General features: G+C 37.2%; 1 protein-coding gene across 1 annotated transcript; it reads right to left on the reverse strand.

Moving 5' to 3' along the window:
• Nucleotides 1–14,908: 14,908 nt before the first annotated feature.
• On the reverse strand, nucleotides 14,909–19,284 carry LOC107799325 (tubby-like F-box protein 14). The gene is made up of 6 exons (XM_016622425.2): nucleotides 18,954–19,284; nucleotides 18,605–18,659; nucleotides 17,162–17,631; nucleotides 16,987–17,074; nucleotides 16,473–16,605; nucleotides 14,909–15,966 (listed from the first exon to the last, which is right to left on the reverse strand). Exons 3-6 carry the CDS (start codon nucleotides 17,507–17,509, stop codon nucleotides 15,258–15,260), a joined length of 1,278 nt encoding a protein of 425 aa, XP_016477911.1. The 5' UTR covers nucleotides 17,510–17,631; nucleotides 18,605–18,659; nucleotides 18,954–19,284; the 3' UTR covers nucleotides 14,909–15,257.
• Nucleotides 19,285–20,137: the final 853 nt, after the last annotated feature.

Genomic DNA, 20,137 nt, shown 5'->3' on the forward strand with positions numbered 1-20,137 from the left:
AGGAATGAATTGGGATATTTAGCCCCAAGGTTGGAAGTCTAAGTTGAAAGAGTTGACTGGATGTTGACATATAGGTAAACGACTCCGAAATGGAGTGTTGACAGTTCTGATAGCTCCGTACGGTGATCTAGGACTTAGAAGTGTGTCTAGATATTGATTTGGAGGTCCGTATATGGTTTTTGGCTTGAATTGGCGAAAGTTGGAAAAATGAAGGTTTGGAGAGTTGAGAAGTTTGACTGAGAGTTAACTTTATAGTTATCGGGCTCGGATTTTAGTTTCGGAAGTTGGAATATGTCCGATATGTCATTTATGAGTTGTGTGCAAAATTTGAGATCAATCGGAGTTGATTTGGCGTGTTTCGGTATCGGTTTTAAAATTTTGAAATTTAAAAGTTTATTCGGCTTGAATTGGGATGCGATTCGTATTTTCGATGTTGTTTGATGGGATTTGAGGCTTCGACTAAGTTCGTATCGTATTTTAAGATGGTTTGGTATGTTTAGATGGGGTCCCGGAGGCCTAACGAATGATTCATATTGAAATCGGATTGAATTTTGGAATTTTGGAAGAGCTGGTGTGATCAGGTTTGCTGCAACCGCACCTGCGAGAAATGGGTCGCGGGTGCGGAGCTGTAGAATTGGCCATGGGGTCACAGGTGCGGTCCTGTGTGTTAGGCAGTGGTCACAGGTGTCCGGAACAGGTTCTTCGGTCGCATATGCGACCGCATAATGGTTATGCGGACCGCATATCGGTCGCATAATTGGTGTCCAAAATGATCAAAAATTTGCCTGAGTGTGCGGTCACTATGCGATCCGCATAACTGTTCTGCGGTCGCATAGTGCATCGTATAACAGTTATGCGGTCGCATAATGGACCGCAGAAATGCACTTTTCCACCAAAAAATTTTCTTTACTTTCCGGTGCATTGTTCAACCCAAAAAGTTCGACCTGTGGCTCGCAAGCTCGTCGCGAAGAATTTCTACAATCCTCAAATACATAAGCCTAGTCCGGCACCATGAAATATTATTTTCTTTGCAAACTTTACCGAGCTTTACACTTAAGTACTTAAAATTTTTTCGGGGTGTTACAATTGTGGACCGGTTGGCTAAGTTTGTGCATTTCATTCCATTTGGGACTACCTATTCTTCTGAGCGATTGACTGAGATCAATATCTGTGAGATTGTTCGCCTACACGGTATGCGAGTGTCTATTATTTTAGATCGGGGCATGCGGTTTTGGAGAGTAGTGCAACAAGAGTTGGGTACACAAATTGAGTTGAGTACAACATTCCACCCTCAGACGGACCGACAGTTCGAGCGCACCATTCAGATATTGGAGGATATGATATGCACTTGTGTCATGGATTTTAGGGGTTTTTGGGATTAGTTTCTACCGCTTGCAAAGTTTGCCTACAACAACAACTACTAATCAAGTATTCAGACAGGTCCGTATGAGGCATTGTATGGGAGGCGATGTCGGTCTCTGGTTGGTTGGTTCGAGTCGGGTGAGGCTAGGCTATTGGGTACTGACTTGGTTCAGGATGCTTTGGACAAGGTTAAGTTGATTCAGTATCGGCTTCGCACGGCACAATCTAGACAGAAGAGTTACGCCGACCGGAAGGTTCGTGATGTTGCCTACATGGTGGGAGAGAAGGTATTGCTTAGAGTTTTACCCATGAAGGGTGTTATGAGGTTTGGGAAGAAGGGCAAGTTGAGCCCACGGTATATTGACCCTTTTGAGGTGCATGAGAGGATTGATGAGATGGCTTACAAGCTTGCATTGCCACCTAGTCTATCAGGTATTCATCCAGTGTATCATATGTTCATGCTCTGGAAGTATTTTGGTCATCCATCTCATGTTTTGGACTTCAACACGGTTCAGTTAGATGGGAATTTGACTTATAATGTGGAGCCGGTGCCTAGTTTGGATTGACAGATTCGAAAGCTGAGGTCAAAGAATATAGCTTTAGTGAAGGTACAATGGAGAGGTCAGCTAGTTGAGGAGGCTACTTGGGAGGCTGAGCAGGAGATGCGGAGGAGTCATCCATATTTATTTGAGACTCCAGGTATGATTCTAGACCCGTTCGAGGATGAACGTTTCTATAAGAGGGAGAGAATGTAATGATCTGGCTGATCGTTTTGAGTATTGTAGCCCCATTCCCCTATTTATTACTTAATATATGTTCATTTGTTGTTATGTAACTTGCAGGGGGTGGTTGGTTTAGTTCTGGACATGTTTCGAGATGAATTGGGATATTTAGCCCCAAGGTTGGAAGCCTAGGTTGAAAGAATTGATCGAATGTTGACTTATGAGTATACGACTCCGAAATGGAGTTTTGATAGTTCTGATAGCTCCGTATGGTGATTTTGGTCTTAGAAGTGTGTCCGGATACTTATTTGGAGGTCCGTAGATGGTTTTGGCTTGGATTGGCGAAAGTTGGAAAAATGAAGGTTTGGAGAGCTGAGAAGTTTGACCAAGAGTTGACTTTGTTGTTATCGGGCTCAAATTTTGGTACCAGAAGTTAGAATTAGTCAGTTGTTTCATTTATAACTTGTGTGCAACATTTGAAGTCAATCAGAGTTGATTTGGCGTGTTTCAGTTTTGATTTTAGAAATTTGAATTTCAAAAGTTCATTAGGCTTGAATTGGGGTGCGATTCATGTTTTTGATGTTGTTTAATGGGATTTGAGGCTTCAACTAAGTTCGTATCGTATTTTAGGATAGGTTGGCATGTTTGGATGGGATCCTAGAAGCCTTAGGAGTGATTCAGATTGAAATCAGATTGAATTTTGGAATTTTGAAAGAGCTGGTGTGATCATGTCTCGTGCAACCGCACCTGCGAGAAATAGGCCGCAGGTGCGGAACCGCAGAAGCGGTCATAGGGTCGCAGGTGTGGTCCTGTGTGTGTTGGGCAGTGGTCGCAGGTGCAATGGATCTTCTGCATCTGCGAGCCCGCAAATGCGACGAGGTCTTCGCAGATACGGATTTTGGTAGGAGAGGCTAAGGTTGCAGAAATGGATTGGAATTTGCAGGCGCGCATGAGAGAAGCAAGGACCATAGAAGTGGTCTCGCAAGTGTGAATATTGGACCGCAGGTGTGACTGGTCGGGTGCTTAAGTGAATTTCGTAGAAGCGGAGCCGCAGGTGCGACTGGTGAGTTCGCATGAGCGAAAAGGTTGGGCAGATATATAAAATCGAGGTTTTGAGTCTTCTTCTCGTTTTGAGAGTTTTGGGGTGCAGACTTAGTTGATTTTTGGAGAGGTTTTCACCTAGATTGAAGAGGTAAGTGAATTTTGATCACTTTTATCCATGTATTTTGAATACCCATTGATTATTTTACCTATTTATCATGAATCTAAGTTGGAATTTGGGGATTTTTTGACCCATGTATTGGAGAGTAAGATTTGAGGGATTGAGGGTCGATTTGTGGTCAGAATTGGATGATTTTGGTATGGTGGACTCCTTATTGAATGGGTGTTCGAATTTATAAATTTTATCAGATTTTGAGACGTAGGCACAAGGTTGACTTTTTTTGGCTGGCTTTTTGACTTTGGTTAAAGATCTTAGCTTTATCATTTGGAATCAATTCCTATAGCTTATATTGATAGTATTACGTAAATTTTGGCTAGATTCGAGCCTTCAGGAGATTGATATGCATGGAAAGGGCTTACTAGAGGAGTGATTTGATTTGCTTGAGATAAGTATCTTATCTAAACTCGGTTGAGGCACTAGTTGCCTAAATTATTGTGATAGCTATGTGCTATTGGGTGCACACATGTGTGGGGTTGAACCCATGTGCGGGCATCGGGGTTATTTATTCATGTTCGGGTTGTGCTCAGGCTTTTATAAGCCCTAAATTTGACTGTTAAAAACTTAAGCTATGATGTTTCTCACATCTATGTCATTGTTGTGAACTATTTGAGCCATGTTTGAGGCTACATAGGGGTTTTGTTACACCCTATATTTTCGTACGTAAAAGTGCGTCGTAAGCAAACTAATGTAGGACCAAAAATGAGATCATCTTTGAAAGTATATAACGTAAGTTAATCATGTTACCTTGGAGGTTACAAATATTGAAGATCATGAACAACAAGTACAAAGAGGGTTGGAAGGTTCATAAGCTAAAGGAATTGAAGAAAATAATATTTCTTCGAAAGTCGACAAGTTGAAAAAGTTATAACATGTACTTTTGGGGTGAGACTAGGGTGATTAATATGATAAGGAGGTTATGTTATGAGTTATGTTTGTTGTATAGTCGTGTGTTATGTTTTGAAGTCAAGCGAGCTGTGGAACAAAAGTCGATGAAAGTTATCACAAGTTACGTATAAGTTTTACTGAAATTAGGGTCAAATGTAACTACAATTTTATCCCAATATACTTAGGGTTACGGGGTGTTCCACCCATTAAATTGAAGATCTATGAGTATATTTTCTAATTCATTAAACCGTTTGTCAATACGACATCGGAGTAGAGAGTTATATGCGTTTTTGCGAGACTGCACAAGCTACTAGGTGACAAGTAGGTGTGTCACTTACTTGCTTAAATGAGAGTCCAAAAATGGGCCAGTTCAGGTCGTCCAAATAGACCTTTTAAAAGCCTATTTTCTTTATATAATACACTTATAATAGGGAACAATAACTAAACCTAAACCCCTGCAAACATCCTCCCAAAAATTACACACAAACCCTAATTGAATTTCTCTCCTTTTCAAGTTCTAGTTGGAGTAAAACCTAGAGTTTGAAGAACCAAGATAGGAGCTGAGTTATTCAACAAACAAGGTAAGTTTACTGCTCTCTTTTATCCATTTTTTCTGCTGGATATGTATGTAAAGTCGTTCTATAATTGTAAGAACTCACGGGACGGTGATAGAAAGCCGTGAGTTCGAGTTATTCACTTGTAGCGGACTATTTTGTGTTGTTGTTGGATTACGTATTTTACTACTGTTTTATGGAGTTTTGAAGGAGGAAGGGTGTGGAGAAACACCACATAAATGCAGGGTGGTGGGCTGGTCATTCGTCGTAATATTTTACTATGGTGGTCATTTTGTTGAGTTGGTGCACATAACTCGCTCTCAAAAATATATTAATAATCTTGGCACAAGTAGTTTCCTCCACAATATGCATAAGGAAGATCAAAAATATAATTACCAATATTAAAACTCCCATAATTCCAAGATGCCATGTTTCTCAAATCAACAAGTAAAACTAAAATAAAAAAATTCAAATACTAAAAAAAATAAAATAAAAGTTCAAACTTGAAACCTAGCAATATGTATAACTAAAACTATACCATTAGTTCCCCGGCAACGGCGCCAAAATTTGATCATGCCCAACTCTAGTCCTAAAAATGATAACCGATCGCTGCAAATATAATCCAGTCTAAAAGTCTAGAGTCGAATCCCACAGAGGACTAAAGTTTAGCTATAACTGTTCACTATCACTAAGAAGACAAGTTCGAACAATTTTTAAGTTATAAATAATAAGATTCTTATATTTAATTAACTAACAAATTAAAGTAGTAGATTAAAAACTAAAGATAATAGGGGTTGGAGAAAAGATTAAGGAGGTCTAGAGTTATGATTTTCCCAATTGTCGAAATCCTTCCCGCTACGTCTTCTATAATTCGTCTAAGTATTCTCTATCGATCATGAGTACTTTGGGTTTCGTATCTCTGTCTCGAGTAACTACTACAATTTACTAAACGTATTCTCTCGAACTACGCTAGCTGGTACTAATTCACCGCTCACTACGATCACACCAAGGATTCGTTATCTCTAATCCCGCCTTTAAACCCTCTGTATTGATCTCTCACATACGTTAGGAGTGATGTTATTCAACAACTACCTAAATGTGTACTCTCTCTCGAGCAATATACACACTAAACATGCATAGTTAATTGAGAGCTCTTCAATCAACAATAATGGAAATATAGTTGAACAAGTAGAGAAAGATCAATGACAAACTTATATAAAAATGTAATAAGAATTCATCCTACAAAATGTTACATCAAAACCTTAGATAACAAGTTAGTTATTCATAATAGTATGCAAAACTACAATACTAGAATGCATAACCAAAAATGAAAATAGGAAGAAGGAAGTGAAAAACTCGTAGAAGAATTCTCCGCCTTGCTCCTAGTGGGTTCTTGCCTCCTTAGGTTAAAATCCCCTCTCAAAACGTCCTCCCTTTTTGGTCAAATCTGCTCTAAAAATGTCCCCCTTTCTTAGACATGTTTAGGGAGTATTTATAGGCTAGGGTTTGAGTTTCACGCACTTTTGATCACCGTGCTATAGATCTCGCGAGGCCAGGCTTATAGCACGGTCAGTCTAGCTACGAAGCTGGCTACGCCTGGCCTGTAGCACAGTCAAGCTGGCTATAGAGCTGGTTATGCTTGGCATGTAGCACGGTTTGGGTACTTGGTATTTTTGTGCACTTTTCTTGTATTTTCGTCCTCTTTTTGTGCAACCTTCACTTATCTTTGTCTTGCGATGCTCCTACACATAAAAAAACATAATTTAGCTCAAACGTCGCACAATTAACCACTAAACTAACAACATGTAAGGCGAGTAATGTACTAAAAATATAGCATTTTGGCCACACATCAGTTTCGATATGTCAATAATGTGTTCCCTAGACGGGTTCACCTTCTCTTGGGCCTCCTCCACACTATCATCAATATCAATCCAGACTTCATCTCATACTTGAACATTGTTGCTTGGGATCTCCTCCTCTTGGATCACTTGGTCATCATCCACAAGTTGTTTTTCATTTGAGGTGGGTGCTCTCCCGCCTCTTCCACTTCTTGTGATAACCATCATAGCATGCCTTATGTTGTTACCACCCTTTGGGTTTACTACCGTGTCACTCGGTAATGCACCCTTAGGATGAGTATTAAGAGCTTTAGAGATTTGCCTCATTTAAACTTCAAGATTACAGATTGATGTGGTATGTGAGGCAAGTTGGGCATCCGAATCCACATTCTTCTCCATCATTTGCTTGAAATTGTTCTCAGTACGGACCATTTCATTATTTGAAGAACTCAAACCATGGGAAGGATAAGGAGGCGGGTTGCTTGGTTGTTGATACATTGGGGGCCTTTGAAAACCCAATCTTCGATTTTCATGATTGTTGTTGCTTTCCCAATTTCCTTGATTATTGCCTCCCCAATTCCCTTGGTTGTTGTTATTTTTATGCCAATTCCCTTGGTTGTTAAAACCCCAATTGACTTGATTATTTTGAGAACGCCATTAATTTTGATTGGAGCCTTGAAAATTGCTCAGCTCCTCTTGGTAATTGTTCACAAATTGTACCTCTTCTTCTTGCTCTTGATAGGAATCATCTTGGTCAAAGCTACAATCATCTTGTGCATAATTCTCCACTCGGGATTGGAATTTTGGACCCTTAATCCTCCTCTTGTTGGCCAAAACATTTACGCCCTTCATAGCATGAACTTGCTTAGGAGCTTGTGTTTGATAAAGTTTGGCCTCAACAAGTTGAGTCATGGTTGTGGTCAATTCGTCAATAGCTTGCTCATAGTCTAGCAACTCTTTGTGAAGATGGATCATATTGGGATCACCTTAGGGAACATTAGCTCGGGATTGCCAAGCCAAAGAAGTTTTCTCCATCTCATCAAGAATCCCACATGCCTCCGTGTAAGGTATTGTTATAAAATTGCTTCCGGCCAATTGATTGAGCACACATTGGTTCATAGTATTAATACCACAGTAGAAAGATTATTGAATCAAGTTGTCATTCATATCATTGTTCGGGCACTCCTTCACCATTGTCTGATATCTCTCTAAAATTTCATGCAAAGGTTCATTGGGCTCTTGATTGAAAGCTAATATTTCACCCCGAAGAGTAGCCATGTGCCCGGGAGAGAAAAACTTTGCAATAAACTTTGCCGCCAATACATCCCAAATATGGATAGAATGATTAGGCAAGCATTCCAACCAATCCAAAGCCTTACCCTTTAGTGAGAAGGAAAAAAATCCTTAGCCTCAAAGCATCTCCCGAAATGTTTATTTGTTTGTTCCCCCAACACGTATCCACAAAACCCTTCAAATGCTTGTAAGCATTTTAATTTAGTGCCCTAGTGAAATAACCTCGTTGCTCGAGCAAAGTAAGCATCACATTGGTAATTTGAAAGTTTCCTGCCCTAATACGAGGGTGATTATGACACTCGTATAACCTTCATTGGGCAAAATTCGATGTTGCGCCACTTGTGGTTGTGGTGGTGGTGAAGGTGGGGGAGGTGGAGGCACATTATCTTGTTGACCATGGCCTTGGCGGTTTTGTTGTGGAGCTTGAGGCATTTCATCAAGTTGGTCCTCATCATTATCCACCTCTCCCAATGGCATAATTCCAAGTTCGTTGTTCGCCATTTGGAACCTACGATCACTTCAACAAATTAGAATCACAAAAGTAAAAGAATATATTTCAAGAAACAAACTCAAGTATACAGCAAACACCGTAAAACTCCCCGGCAACGGCAACAAAAACTTATCACGTTCAGTTCACACTCAAATAACAAGCATGAAATGGTCGTTGCAATTATAAAATCCATCACAAGTAGGGGTTGAATTCCACATGGATTTTAGATCGGTATTAAGGTAAACACTCAAGAAGAGAACGTGAGAGAGCTAAATTAGACTTTCAAACATGGTGGGTGATTGTTATCTAAGTTACGAGCTAAGGAATTAAACTGAATAACAACAACTAGAGAATAAAATATTTTTGGTCTTTTAATCAATTAAGGAAAAAGCCTAGTGATGTAACCTTCACCTAGGCGCAAATCTAATGGGTATAGTAAATTAATGCTTGTTAGGTAGATCAGGGTATTTTATGACTCTCAATTCTTAAGTACCCACCAGATACCTCTCGGTCATAAAGTGGTTATGTAACGACCCGACTTGTCATTTTAAGAATTAATACCTCGTTCAGTGATTTAAGGTCTTGAGCAGTTTTGTAATATATATTATGACCCGTGGGTGTGGTCGAGTTTGATTTTCGGAAGATTCGAAAATAAATTAAAAGAACAATTCTTATTTAGAAGCTTAAATGGAAAGAGTTTACCAGAGAGTTGACTTTTGAGAAAACGACCCCAGAATAAAATTTTGATGATGTCAATAGCTTTGTATGATGATTCCAGACTTAGGCGTATGTCCGAATTTGTATTTGGAAGTCCGTAAGATATTTCGACACATTTTGGCGAAAGTTGGAAAAATAGACGAGTTTCGAAAAGATCGATCGAAGGTTAAAATTTTGATAACGAGGTCGGAATCCGATTCTGGAAATTGAAATAGGTCCGTTATGTCATTTATGACTTGTGTGTAAAATTTGAGGTTAATCGGGCTTGATTCGATAGGATTCGGCATCGAATGTAGAACTTGAAAATTTCATAATAGACTAAAGTTTCAAGTGAATTCGCATAAGACCTAACTTCAAATAAGCATAACCCTCATCATACGAAGTGTTATATGGTGTATTACCTATCAAATGAAAGATCTTTGAGTCTAGTTTCTAACTTTTCAAATCGTTCATAATTTGGACACTCCTACAAGAAGTTATGACCAAATTACCAAAGGCTGAAAAAATACGATTCTGCGATCGCAAAATCGTTACGCGATCGCGAAACTGCTTCTGCGACCGCAAAACTGGTCGCAGAATGGACCAGAACAGCCCAGTTCTGGGCACCAATTTTGCGATCAATTGTGCGGTCCGCATACCCATTCTGCGGTCCATTATGCGACCGCAGACCTGCTTTCGGAGGGTTAATTTTTCTATTTTCATAACCAGACCCCATTTTGATAAATAGGTTTCGGGGCTTATTTTAGGGTATTATTCTGAGGGTTTTAGAGAGAGGTAAAAGAATTTTAGAGAGAGAAGGAGGGAACCTAACATTCTAATCATCCAATCTTCAAGAATCAAGGAAGCTAATCACAAGATCTTCATCTAAGAGGTAAGATTCAACCCCTAGTCTTCAATTTCGAGTTTGGGGTAAAAGATTGGTGATTGGGAGTATGATTCTTGGGTGTAAGAGTATTATGTATATATGCTTGTACCAATTAGGTCTGTAGAAAGATTGTTGAGATCAAATAAGTAAAGATTGGGTTGTGAAATGAAGAAAATCTTATAGAAGAACCTTGTAACCAAATTTGCACACCTAGTGTTTGATAAAATGCTCAAATGAGCTGAAACCATGAAAAGCTTCCTAATTATGGCTCACTTTTGTTATTCTTCTAAATAGATTGAAGTTGCTAGAATTTTCGGAACCTCGTAGTAATGTAAGGAAGGCTCAAGAAAGATTGGAGCCGTCCGGAGGTCAATTCACGTGAGAAAACTATTTTGGAATATCAGCCTAATTTCAAAAAGGTAAGTGTCTTGCCTAACCTCGAGTGGAAAAATTACCCCTTAGGCATCGAGTCTTATGTGCCGTTTGTGAAATGTGAAAAGCCGTGTACGCGAGGTGATGAGTACGTACTCGGGCTTGTATGTGCAAAATATATTGGGTTGAGTCTTAGGCATATTGTGTAGTAAATTAGATAATTGTTGGCATTTATTTAATCATCTATTTGCCATGCCTAAATACCTGTTGGTTGAACTTGTTTTTATATAACAATTTGATGTGATTGTTACTTAAATATTTATGTAATTCCGTGAGTTTGTTGGTTTGATAATTCTGGAAATTTAATTTCATTTTGAATTTTTCCTATGCAAATAATTAATTAAGCAAGTTTAAGAAGAAGCGCTAATATAATTATCTAAATTTACATTAATGAAGGCTTTGCTTTATGCTGAGTAATTTCTATCTCTATTGATTGTTTTTGGGTGTTATATACATTGTGTGGAGCCTTGAGTTATTTGTTGTGAAATTAATTAATTTTGTTATATCTTTGGAATTTGGTTGTGGCCATTGGGTAAATTGTGATATGACTTGATTTTATTATGTTGTCGTGTTAATTTTTTGTGTAAATTATTGTGTTGTGTGAGTTATTATTTTGGGGAGATAAGGGTGGTATTTCACCGTTGATATTATGTGGGTATAAGGGTGGCATTTTACTGTTGTTGTGTTTGTTGGAATATTATCTGGACGGAGCGATAAGGATGGCTATAGGAGCGATAATGGTGACAATCGGAGCGATAATGGTGGCTATTGATATTGTCTGGGCGGAGCGATAAGGGTGGCTATAGGGGTGATAAAGGTGGCAATAGGAGCGATAAGGGTGGCTATTGTCAGGGACGATACGTGATGATGTGGTGTTGTGGTGTTGATGATTTTTATGTGATGTTGTGATTTTTCTTGTGTTTATTTTTATGCCTTGTGCAATTGGTCTTGTTGATAGTAAATTGATAACAATCTGTTTTATATTGAAATTGAGAGCCTGTGGCTATTGCCAGGCGGATTATAAAATAAAATATGGGTACGAGGTGCCGTGAGTAAATAATAAGGATATTTGGCACATGAATTGTCCGTGCAGTTGTGATATGAAATGTGGGCACGAGGTGCTGTGATGAAATGATAATGATAATCGGCACGTGAATTATCCGTGCAGTTGTGATATGAAATGAGGGCACGAGGTGCCAGGAAAATATGATGATTTAATTATGGGCACGAGGTGCCATGGAAATATGAAAATGGGCTGAGACCCGTATTTAAGAAAAATATGAAAATAGGCTGAGACCCGTATTTTTATGATTATGAAATGAGGTGTCATATGGTGACTTTTTAATTGAAAGAATTATATTCAAAATATTTATTTGGAAGGATTTTTATTCAAAAAAAATTATATAAAAGAATTGTATTTTAAAGATATTTATTTGAAAAGATTTGTTGAAAGAATTGTATTTGAAAAATAATTATTTGAGAAAACTACACTTGAAAGAGAGTTATTTAGAAGAATTATATGTGAATGATATTTATTTGAACAATTTGAATTAATTGGGCGTACATGTATTTATTAATTATTGAGGAATATTTATTTGTATTCTTGTTGTCTTGCTGCATATACCACCAGTTGTTTTATCCTGCCCTTATTGCTATATGCTTCCTAGTATTTTGTATATTATATTGCACAGGTTATTAGACTAGTGAGTATCTTGACTGTACCTCATCTCCACTCCACTGAGGTTAGTCTTGATACTTACTGGGTACCGACTGTGGTGTACTCATACTACACTTCTGCATATTTTTGTGCCGAGCCAGGTATTGGAGATATTGGACTTGAGCAGAGTTAAAGCGGGATCGTAAGGATTCAAGGTAGAGCTGCTTGGTCGTCGCAGTCTCTTGGAGTCTTTTCATTTCATTGTACTGTTAATTTGTAATCAAACAATATTGTATATTCAGTCCTCGTGATCATTCCATGTATTCAGTTAGAGTTCGTGACTCAGTACTACTAGTCTTGGGAGGTTGTATATCGTAATTATTTCCGCGGTTAGTTTTGATTACTTATTAAAAAATGGCTTCAAAATGTAATTGAAATCGGCTTACCTAGTCTTAGAGACTAGGTGCCATCACGACGCATGTGGTGGGATTTTGGGTCGTGACAGGTTATGCCAAAATTGGCTTTCTCAAGACCAAATGGGTAGCAATCTAAGCAGTTGATATGAGTCCAAGTGGGATTATTCCTATCTATAGTTCAAAATCCTTTAATCAAACTAGTCAAAACCCTAACTAGCTCAATTTCTTATTAGCCAAGCTTTCCTAGACTAGGTTCCTCTTTCTCAAGTAAGAACTAAGTCAAATAGAATGAATCAATGTTTGCAACCATTAATTCTAGATATAAAGTATAAATCAGGCTAAATAGCAAAAACCCAATCATAAACAAGCATTAGTATTAACAACCCATAAGTTTTACATACTAGGATTGGGTCACAACCCTAGATAAAATCTAGCTACTCATGCTTGAAGACATAGAAAATAAAATAGAAGAAGTAATTGAAGACATAAAACTACAATTAGACGATAAAAGTAGTGGGTATTCTCTAATTTTGATCATAACGTTTCCAAAGTAGTAAACTATAACCGCTACAACTGTTAGGAATACAAAAGTAGCCTTAAAAAAGTGTTTCTCGTTTATTTATAGTGTCCAGAAATTTGCTGACAAAAATATTCTTCAGGAGCATAATTTGATGTGTCGACTGCACTTTCTTCTACTCTTGCAATGGGAGAAATTCTGCGGCCGCATAATAATCTTTGCGGCCGCACTTAAGCTTCTGCGACTACATATTTTGGTTGCAGACCACATTCTCAAGAGGCTTCATACTTAGTCTTCTGCAACTTATCTGAACATTTCAAGCTTGTCAGTGCGAACTACTTTTGCGGCCGCACAATTGGTGTGCGGACCGTACTTCTGCTAAACTTCCTCTAAGGCTTCAAGGGCAAGTCTGCGGCCGCACTTACATTTCTGCGGCCCGTATCTTCATCTACGGCCACAAAATAAGTTCTGCGGACTACACTTTTCTTTGCATTGCTCCTCTTTGCCTTGTTGAGCTGGAACACTCTTTTTTGAGTTAGGTTTCTTCATTGAGCTCAAATCTCCGGCATGCCTGTAATTTACACAATTTCGTTAAATTCGAAAATAAAAAATCACTACTTTTGGACTAAAAACTAAAACAAGAAAATACTAATAAGTGATTAAAATCCACACTTATCACTATCCTCCCTCACCAAATGACTATGCAAAGCATCCAAAAATTAATCATTGCATGAAAATGTAAAATGTCTCGCACGGGCCATTGTCATCTAGTATATATAAAAAGGTAAAAAGGTAGACATCACGATGCAATTTGATCACGTTCCGTCAGCTCTAAGGAAAGATGTTATCAACGCGGACGAATGCACTTTGTTTTTTCAGTAAGTGTTTAGGTCAGTCCAATAAACATGATACATGTCTTTACATACATTTTTATCATTAAATAATAGTTAATTAATATACATTCTCGTCTTAATTTATGACTTGACCATGATAAATAGGTGTAGTTTGGTAAATTTCAACCATTTCTGTTCTCTTTTAACAATTTGTGAAAAAACAAAACGAAAAAACTATTTATATATAATATTGGATAATGCTGCTGATAAAAGCAGCGTCTCTAGTGGTTAACCTAGTTTTCTTTCCAAGAGGGTCACCTGTTCAAATTTTTATGTGCATTCATTATTAGCTGACGTTTGAACATAAATTTGGTTGAAACTTCAAAAAAGAATTTTTGAAATTGTATTAGAGAAATAATTTTTGAAAGTTGAAGTTGTGTTTAGACATGCATTTTATTTGAAAAAAAAAATTTAAGTTTTGAATGGAAGAAAAAATTTTATTCAAAAAATGCCCTAAATTTGTTTTTGGGAACTTCAATTTTTTTGCAAAAACTAATCATATTCCGTGAGAAAACACTGTATTCAGAATTTTTTTGAAAAAAAGTAACCGAAATCTATGACCAAACGGAGCTTAAGTTTGTATTTCTCGTTCAACAAATGAGACTAGAAACTACGTTGTTTTAAGTAAAAGAAATGGAAACCTGTGACTGAACTTTAGCATTAAACCAGCATGACCACTTAAGATTAAAAGAAATATTACCATATCATTTTAGCAAATTTGGAGAGAAGAACTGAAACTCTAGTTCGGAAACTCGTCGAAAACAATCGTATTGATGTATTCAGTCAGATATGCAAAAAAAATTCTTCGTACACCACTGGTAATCAAAGACCAAAAATACAGGCGCAAATGAGATGCAAGTAATATGCTTTATTATACCCCCATTGAGGTTATTATGCACTACATTCTCACTTTCAAATAACTGAGCTTAAAACATGACTGTTAGTAAAATGATGAAGTAGATCTTACTTGAGAATCCCTTAACAATTCAGTTCTGCAGTATTATCTATTTCATGTTTTTTTTAATTATTATTGGAAACTCCTGTAGTAAATTGAAAGATCCATAGCATTTGAGTTAATCAGACCAAGGTACAATTCCCATGGATAGCCACACAATGTCACCAGCCCTGAACTATGATCAATAGTGAGTGTCATTGCACAGGCCAGAGCATAAAGTGTTTGGCATGTGTAGCACCACTTGGTGGCTTATCCAGTTTTCAAATGTCAAGACGCACAAGATCAGTGTCGCAATTAAATCAGGTTTTTACAAGATGATCGAAAGATTAGGGACAACCCCTAATTCTACTGGCGAAAATAAGAAACAAAATAAAATATATCCAGAACAAAGCCATCACGGTTAATTTTTTTAGCATCCTAATGTAACAACTTTTTCCTTCTATTCACATGCCAATTTGGTGTCAAAGCTGCTCAAGCATATAGCAAAAGCCTGGACTGCAGACAGTGGATACCTGTAATCCATAGTGAACATATCTTTGCCGATCTTTCCAAATTGAAGGATGACTTTGTCATGATCTGATTGACTTGACCGAGAGGTTGTGGGTCCGCCAGCAGGTGGTTGGTTGGCAGCAATCAACTGAAAATTCTTTACAGATGCAACTGTCACTCGCCCTCGGAAGTTTAGGCACCAGCACTGCAGTTGTTCATGCCAACGCGGTGACTTGTTCTTTAGAACCAACGGTTTCGCGTTGCTATCATCTCCCTCGTTGGATGATGCTCTAACAATTTCAGAAAATCGCGAGCTACTGAAGTCAGTAGAATGATCAAGCGACTTTGAGAAAGAGATACTTCGGAATGAATCCTCAAGGGACCTTGAGAGAAGCTCTGGTTGACCTGGCACAGAACCGCCAACATCAAGTGCAGAGGCAGGAATCGAGTGCATGACACAGTTCATTTTCCGTGGGCCCCTTGTTCCAAGAACATTTAGCTCGTATTTGATCTGAGCTATGCTGTAGCTTCCAGTTGGGACTTTAGGAGAGACTTTCTTGGAGAATCTACGGCTTGTGCGGCCGGGAGGGGGAATGTTCGCGGAGGTGCATGGAGGCTGTGTGTCATATATAACGAATTTTGTACCCAGAAAATTTGACCTGCAATGAACGGCGGTATTATGTGATCAGGAAACACTTTCTGATTAATCATATACTTAATAACAATGTAATTATGACAAAAACAGTGCATATAAGCACTCCAAAGCTGCGTTAGATGAAAACATATATAACACAAGATCTATTTTTTAGAGCAGTTGAGCAGACATTGCTGTATCAATCAAACCTATAGCAGAAGGCTGCAGACATAGTCACTACATTTACATTTCTTTCCCTCTCCCTTTCCCTTAAGGAATTTAATTCTTTCTGGCTGGGCATGATTTTTTCCCCTGATGTATGTATTAAATGCATTAACTAAAGTACTCAATAATTTCAAGCCTTTTGAGATGCTCATGCTTAGTATTTGATGCTAGGCTAACTTGTGAGAAAGCTTTTCTCTTTGATAAGTGTAAGGGGTAAAGAATATCTTTGTTTTACATTAGTATTTCCTGAAACATCCCACAAGAAAGATATGGGGAAAAAGAAAATGAATAGCTCCTCAGCATTACCTTAATTTTCCAACGTAAGTGTTGCTTGATCTCGAGATACTTTCTGCATTCATTGAGATAACATACTCCGTGCAAGTAGTACGCCTTGTTCTCTTTGCAGAGAGAAGGAACTTTCCATTTTCAACTAGTAAAGCTACAAATTAAGCAGAGGTTTTCATCAAACTCTAGAAAACTTTCTAGGCAACACAGCAAAAAAACCTCAAATCACAACTGGAAATATAAGTACATAGGAAATCATACATCACAGTTGTGCCCTACAAAAGACTTCAATAACATGAGTCTTTCTTCTTCTTCTTCTTCTTCTTCTTTTTTTTTTTCCTTTTTGTATTCATTTTTGGGGAGTGAGGGGGAGGTTACAGCTGACTAGAGAATAGTGAAAAGACATTAATGCCATCATTTAGCCTCATATTTCTGAATTGGCATTATCTTTCATGCCTCATTTATGTTTGGATGATATCATAAACTAGAAGGCATTAACCCACCCCGCAATAGCAAATTCAGAACGAATCCTTACCAGGACTGAGACACAAGAAAAGATGGTAAGTCAAATTAGATTTGTCCCTCTTGATGAAGCATTGAATCATTCCGTCACGAGGACCAGGCTGAAAAAAGAAATAAACAAACTCGTTAATTTTCCTCTAAAAGATTAGTCAATACTCTTCTCCACTATGAGAGTTGGGCTTCCTTACCTGCTTTAACGATACCGGAAAAGTAAGCTTTCCACAAACTTCAGGACTTCTAACAATTTCTTGGCACATAATTCTCCATGACCTGCAAACTGAGGCACATGCTACAACATGCTTACGAGCAGGCCATGTGTTCTCGCTCTCTTCTAATCTTCTAATTACATCAAAAAGTAGTTCTGGTGGGAGATTAGCCCAACAACTGTTCTGGACGACAACAAGCTGGTCGCTTATGTCATGAAATGAACAATGTGATTTACCCCTTTGATGACCAGAGAGCCTTACGTCAAAGCTTCGCCTAGATAAGCTGCCAAAGCTATCTCTTACATCCCGAACTATACTGCGGAACGACATCTACTACCAACACTTATAGATACAAGTCCAAATACCAGAATAAATGGTACTGCTTTTTCCGCTCTTCCTTAAAAGATAAGCCTTTTTCCAGTAAACTGAAGCAAACTTGTCAAAGGACAAGGCTGCAAAAGAACAAAGAATAAATCATGTTGCACTAACGAGAAGAATAAGTTGCCAAGAAGAAAAGCAAAGAGAGAGAAGCACGAAAGGCATATAAAGAGAAAAGAAAAAGGAAAAAAGAGAGTAGAAAAAAGATAAGTTCACAAGGACACCAAAGTACAGTAAAGTAAATCACATGAGATTTATCAGATACAAACATTTTAAGATTCTTAAAGTGATGCTAGTTGTTTTGGCTTAGTTGCAAGACAAGAACTGATGGAACATAAGAAAGATAACTGCTTTTCTGATGTAGCACTGTTTTAGCAATTCCAAGCACAGAGCAAAGAAGCAAAGAAAAAATAACATGTAAATTTTTTAGTGTCGACAACCCACTGCTGGCACCAGCAGGAAAACCAAACCTTACTCCACTTAGGATAAATTCAACTACTTGTTGGGATATCAGAAAATGTCTTGATTTAAATGTAAAAAAAAATAAAAATTAATCTATCTATGCAAAGAACCTTAAAGATGATTCGCAAATTGTACTATAAACATGATGTAAAATCCCATAAACAGCTGAAACAACAGGCTGAATCTAAGAAAATAAGGATAGTCTTTCAAGTACCAGATGAAAAAAAAAAATACTTTCTTTAAAGGTCCAGGTTTGTAAAGTTTTCATCAATCCTCCACCTCTTTTATTTTCCTTAGCCTAGTGATTTCGAGCCTCGAAGCTATTGCCAAACTCTTAATCTTTGAACTTTCTTTTTCTAGTCAGAAGCATAGCTTTTTTATTATTCATTTACAAAAAAACTTGTGATTTTGTCTTTTAACTTCAGATTTTCTTTCTCGGGCCGTTTATGACTCAAAAGATTAGGTTTTGTCTCCCTAAATATCTCTGTGTACAAACCGTAGATTCATGAGATTTACTACTTTAACATATAATTATACAGATATCAATCTATCACAGATAAATGAGTTAGCCCTATTAAGACAAACCTGCTAAAAGTCTTATAAGCTAAATCAAAGCTCCTCTAACTTCTCTTTAGCACACCTGCAGAAACCAAGAAAAGAACATAAATTTCTCTACAAAAACAAAAATTGAAGCTCAAAATCCCAAAAAGACACAAACTTTATACCAGTTTGTATCAATGAAATCAAAAGTAAGGAGCAAAATCCTCTCCGAAATGACTTAAATTTTACAGAAAAAGGATCCTCATATACCCAGAAAAAACTGGGATAAATAAAAGCCTAAAACTACACACACAAAAAATACAACAAAGCTAGAGACACTTAGAAGACAAGATCTGAAGTTGAAAAATCAAGAATCAGAATCAGAGATCTGTACCTTAAGAAGAAGAAGAACAAAGTCAACTTCGGACCCCAAAAGTTAAAATGAATGACCAAAAATTAAAATTCAGAGATCTTTGCAAAGAGAGAAGAAAGAGATGATCAAAAAGGAAAAGTGGGTCAACATCCAAGAAATGTTTATATATCTATTTATCAGCTTGTCTTTCGGTTTGGAATAAATAGTGCTACTACTCTATAACTCAATGAATGAAGTAAAGAGAAGATGAAGACAAAAGAAAGAAGAGGAAAAGCTGTATTGCATACTTTTCAGTAGAGTAGAAGAAGTATTGTTTAATGGTGGTAGATATTGCAAATAAAAGTATTAAATTGGTCACTACGTGAGCAGAACACAGCAACTACCATGGAAAATGGGAAATTAGAGCTTTTGACTTTTTGGTCTCTCGAGTTTATGATGTTTTTATTTCGTGTCCGTTTCTTGTTAATTAATTGAAAGTAGTTGATAAACGTCCAACTGCGTTAAAATTATTTTAAATGCTAAAATTTTAATAAATAATTACTGTAATTTTTTTGGTAAAAAGTATTAGCTATCAAAATAATTGAAATATCCTAAAAGTTGTTTATGGAAAAATATATCTTGAAGTATATATTAACAAGAAGAAGGTAGAACGACTATACTTGACACGAATTAGTTATACCTCTAAATTATTCGTGATCTTAATCACCCTCTTTTTGTTTCCGCTTGCCGAGGACCTATATTTCAATAACGATGAAGTGCAACTAGAAGGGAAATGGCTTCATGCGAGAAATACGGCTCGTCAAAACCACTAAAATCATAACATAAAAATGCATTGTGGAATATTCGAAAGCTTCTTTTTATAGTCCAGCAAAGTGATAAACATAAAAAAAAAAAAAAAAAAAAGAAGAGAGAATGACACTTTTATTTTGATTGGATTTTCTATTTTATATATTTTATTTTACTTTTATAAAAAATAGAAATTTTTACTTGTTGCTTAAATATTAACTATTCAATTAAAATAAAATATTACAACTTAAAAGAATTTACATGAAGAGGTAGAACGACAAAAAAGAAATGTAAAAGGAATTATTGATTTTGTCTGTGGAAGGATGCAATAATGGTTAAAGATATTAGGAATAAAATAATAAAAATTTTGATATCAAGTACTTTTTTTTGTAACGACCAGACCGGTCATTTTGAGCCCT

Source organism: Nicotiana tabacum, chromosome 2 (assembly GCF_000715075.1).
Source record: "Nicotiana tabacum cultivar K326 chromosome 2, ASM71507v2, whole genome shotgun sequence".
NCBI lineage: Eukaryota > Viridiplantae > Streptophyta > Magnoliopsida > Solanales > Solanaceae > Nicotiana > Nicotiana tabacum.

Coding starts and splice junctions, on each gene's coding strand:
- LOC107799325 (XM_016622425.2), bottom strand. CDS start 17,509: ATGTCGTTCCGCAGTATAGTTCGGGATGTAAGAGATAGCTTTGGCAGC. Junction 17,075..17,161: donor TTCCGGTATCGTTAAAGCAG/GTAAGGAAGCCC, acceptor TTCTTTTTTCAG/CCTGGTCCTCGTGACGGAAT. Junction 15,967..16,472: donor ACTTACGTTGGAAAATTAAG/GTAATGCTGAGG, acceptor CGTTCATTGCAG/GTCAAATTTTCTGGGTACAA.